Here is a 3,430-nt window from a genome sequence, read left to right as displayed (position 1 = left end):
CCATCAACAGCTTACCATTCGAAATTCTTATTTTGATACCGTCATTTTTTACCGGAAAAGACATTGTGGTCACCAGCAGTGCTTGCAAAAATGGAGGTTCTTGTGGTGTGGTGTCTAAACAATTCGAACAGGTGAACCGTGTCATTCAAAGTTACAACCATCCGGTGGTTCTCGGATTTATTTTTGTACGAGTAATTTATTTATTAATGGCTCCAGTTTGCAGTAAACAAAAAGGTTGAGATTCTTGAACTAGATATGCAAACCAATGTCCTTCCTATAACATTATCAAATGCTACGGCCGTTGAGCCTGTCTATTTAAAGAAACTTTACTTGATTACTTGACTAACATTATGGTGAGAGACGCAGATCTTGAAGAATTATTAATTTTGTGGTGCATGTGACGACTAATTAAGCTGGCAACTATTATTAGAGTGACTTATCCTATCAAATATTGATTTCTTGAAACTGAAACCAATGTTAACATTATTAAATTATTATCAACCAAATGTACTCACCAAATTTGCATAATAGGTTTTAAAACAAGAGTCAAGTTCGATTTTATCAAGATCACTCATTAAAACTAAGGATAATTATTGAGATAGCATTTTAATAATTCTTAGCATCCAAAAGCATTAACACGTTCCTACAGTAGTTTATAGATTTAAAAACGTAAAGTAGAACTTTTATGAGGGATAAATCGAAGCAATGAAGCAGTAGAAACTTGTACGACATGCGATACATTACAGTATGGCCAAATTGACACCTGGAGGCAATAGTGATGTGAGCTGGCGCTTTGCAGCAGATCGAGCAGCTCGTTCTCTCTTCAACTTGTCATATGCAGTTACCCCAAAAGGGTGGCAGCCAGGATCTATAACTATATCTTTTAGTGCAACAGCGTTGTCTATGGCATATACAGCAAGCTCAAGGTCACTGATTCGGCCATCATATCCATTAATCTCCACAAGCTTAAGGTGTTTGTGGCCTTCAGGAGCTACAACTCGCCTTACTTTCCTCCTCCTTTTCAGAGGTGATAACCATAGCAGCTGCAAAAACAAAATAGCCACTTTATGGTCTAGTTATAATTAATTCAAATATATATATATAATGGCATATATAGCACAAGTACTTACAGATATTGAAAAAGTCTCCAACCTTGGACATGCCTGAGCTATTGACATGAACTCTAGTAGACAGTTATCTTCTTCAGCTCCCACTGCCAGCTTTAGCTTCTTGACATTTGGAAATTTGGGAATGGCATTCACATCTAAAATTTTCTGAAAAACATGAAAACATTCACGGTATTGTAATTATTGAAGATTACGAACAAAAATAGAAAATAATTACTAACCTCTGGATGCCTCACTTCCAACTGAAGATCCTCAAGGTAGGAAGCACAAGATGAGATCTTCCTGAACACGTTATTCTCCAATCCTAGACTAGCTTCACCAATTCCGAGTATTGTAAGCTTTGGAAGTTCAGTAAGATGCAATCCTATTTTTTGACCACGGTATTGGAAAAATTTAAGGTCAAAATCAAATAAAGAGACAGATTTGATCCCAGCACAAGCCACTAGTTGAAATTTTTTCAACTTAACGTCCCGCCCACCAACACGAATATGAGGGAACAAAATGGAGCCAAACATGGATAGGCCTTCAAGATGTGGAGAATTCTTCAAGATTGCATTTAGGTTTGGTTCGTTTAAGTTGACACGACGCAAGGTCAGCACTCTAAGAGTAAGAGACATTGTATTTAATGATGGTAACATGAAATTGTAGCTTTTGTCTAGATCATGAAGACGATCACTTTTGTCCAGTAAATTCAGTTCCAGCACCTGAACTTTCTTCTCTATAGAAAACTGAAACCATTTGCCAATACATTCAGAGTAACTGCGATCCAAATCGAAGCGAATCCGAAAAAGCTGGACCATCCCGTCATTGTGACTGCTAATGACATTATTCACCTGCTTGATGAACTTACGCCGCTCTAAATCACAGAGCATCTCATCATCGCCCATCTTATCTAAAGTTTCAGTGCCATCAAAGTTCAGCCAGAACAAATTACGCCACAAGTGCCTCCATCTTTTGGAGAGACTGCCTGTGACCGCGGCACCTTTTACTTCCAACCGTGATAGTATCTTAACAAGAATATCATCCGGCATTTTGCTGATGTGATCAATCAAATGACCCCCCTACACAAATGCAAGCCATCAACAGTTAAGAGTAATCCCATACACAAGTAAAACAGTAAACCAAATGTACTGATTGTGCTTTTGGAAATCAAGCCCTTGACCAAACACACAAGCACGAGACTGAACAAATTCGTCCGACTCACTTATTATTATAAAATAAACAAAAAAAAATAACTACATAAAACCCTATTTAGAAAGACCCAATCCTAAACCTATCAGGACTCAAACACCTATTTTAATAAATATTATAAATCCAAACTAGATAAACATATAACCCATTTAAATATAAATACTAATAATTAACTGGACCTAACAACTCCATAATCAAACCATAACAAACTTTATCTTCAACCTCTTGATTTATCTCAAACACACTTCAAACCCGATTAGGATTAAACCCATTATGTATGTGCAACATTCACATAATTAAGTGAAATTAACCCTAGAACAATAATATGCAAATTTCAGCGTTTAAATCACTTAACTTTATGTTCAATTTTGATTCAGCTATTTTCCATTTTCATTTCGTGAATCATTATAAATTAGGTAAACAGTAATGATTAGTGATTGCATACACAAATGAAGCAGTAAACCTAATGTACAATAAAAACAGAAAATAAATATTTTATTGCGATTCAAAAAGGGGTAGCGGCGCAGCTTGTTGCCCGCTTGCCTTCTGTTTCGATGTAATCCAATAAACAATCATATATTATATTTTTGTTCAATGAAACGTGAAAAGTCATTTAAAAAAAAAAATTGTTAAATCACTTGATAAATTCATGCCGACTTTACAGCGAATTAATAAATTGAAACTAAAAAAACTAATCACCTTCTTTTGAGCAGCAGATCGAAGCATCATTTTGTTTTGCAAAGTAGTGCGGAGAAAACGGTGATTTTGCATTAAACTTGCGATCTTTTTTATATAGAATCTGTGATTGCTATTGGGCCGGGCCGGGCTGGGCCAGGCTTACGGACTATGAGCTGGGGCTGGAGTTAGACTATTACGGTGATAGTTTTTATGGTACAAATCAAAAACCGATTTTAATATTGATTTTGTGTATGCCTTTATTAAATGGTGAGGATTCTCTTAGGATAGGAAGGAACCGATTTTAATATTGATTTTGCTATTGGGTGGTTTTTTTTGTTAAAAAAATTAATAATTAGTAGTAGTTACATTAAATAATGTATAATGTAGTGAATTAAATATACATTACTAAATGCAGTGAATTAAATAACTAAACA

At 35.4% G+C, this 3,430-nt stretch overlaps 1 protein-coding gene across 1 annotated transcript; it reads right to left on the bottom strand.

Annotated features, from left to right (window-relative positions):
* Nucleotides 1-740: 740 nt before the first annotated feature.
* LOC143556420 (FBD-associated F-box protein At5g22730-like) lies at nt 741-3,047 on the bottom strand. Its single transcript, XM_077045744.1, has 4 exons — nt 3,018-3,047; nt 1,349-2,188; nt 1,131-1,274; nt 741-1,043 (listed from the first exon to the last, which is right to left on the bottom strand). Exons 1-4 carry the CDS (start codon nt 3,045-3,047, stop codon nt 741-743), a joined length of 1,317 nt encoding a protein of 438 aa, XP_076901859.1.
* Between the last annotated feature and the right edge of the window lie 383 nt (nt 3,048-3,430).

Source organism: Bidens hawaiensis, unplaced genomic scaffold (genome assembly GCF_021521415.1).
Source record: "Bidens hawaiensis isolate Kalapana, Puna unplaced genomic scaffold, B.hawaiensis_p1.1 tig00018570_1, whole genome shotgun sequence".
Taxonomy (NCBI): Eukaryota; Viridiplantae; Streptophyta; class Magnoliopsida; order Asterales; family Asteraceae; genus Bidens; species Bidens hawaiensis.
The sequence above is the reverse complement of the archived record's forward strand: the minus strand, read 5'-3'. Positions and strand labels throughout refer to the sequence as shown.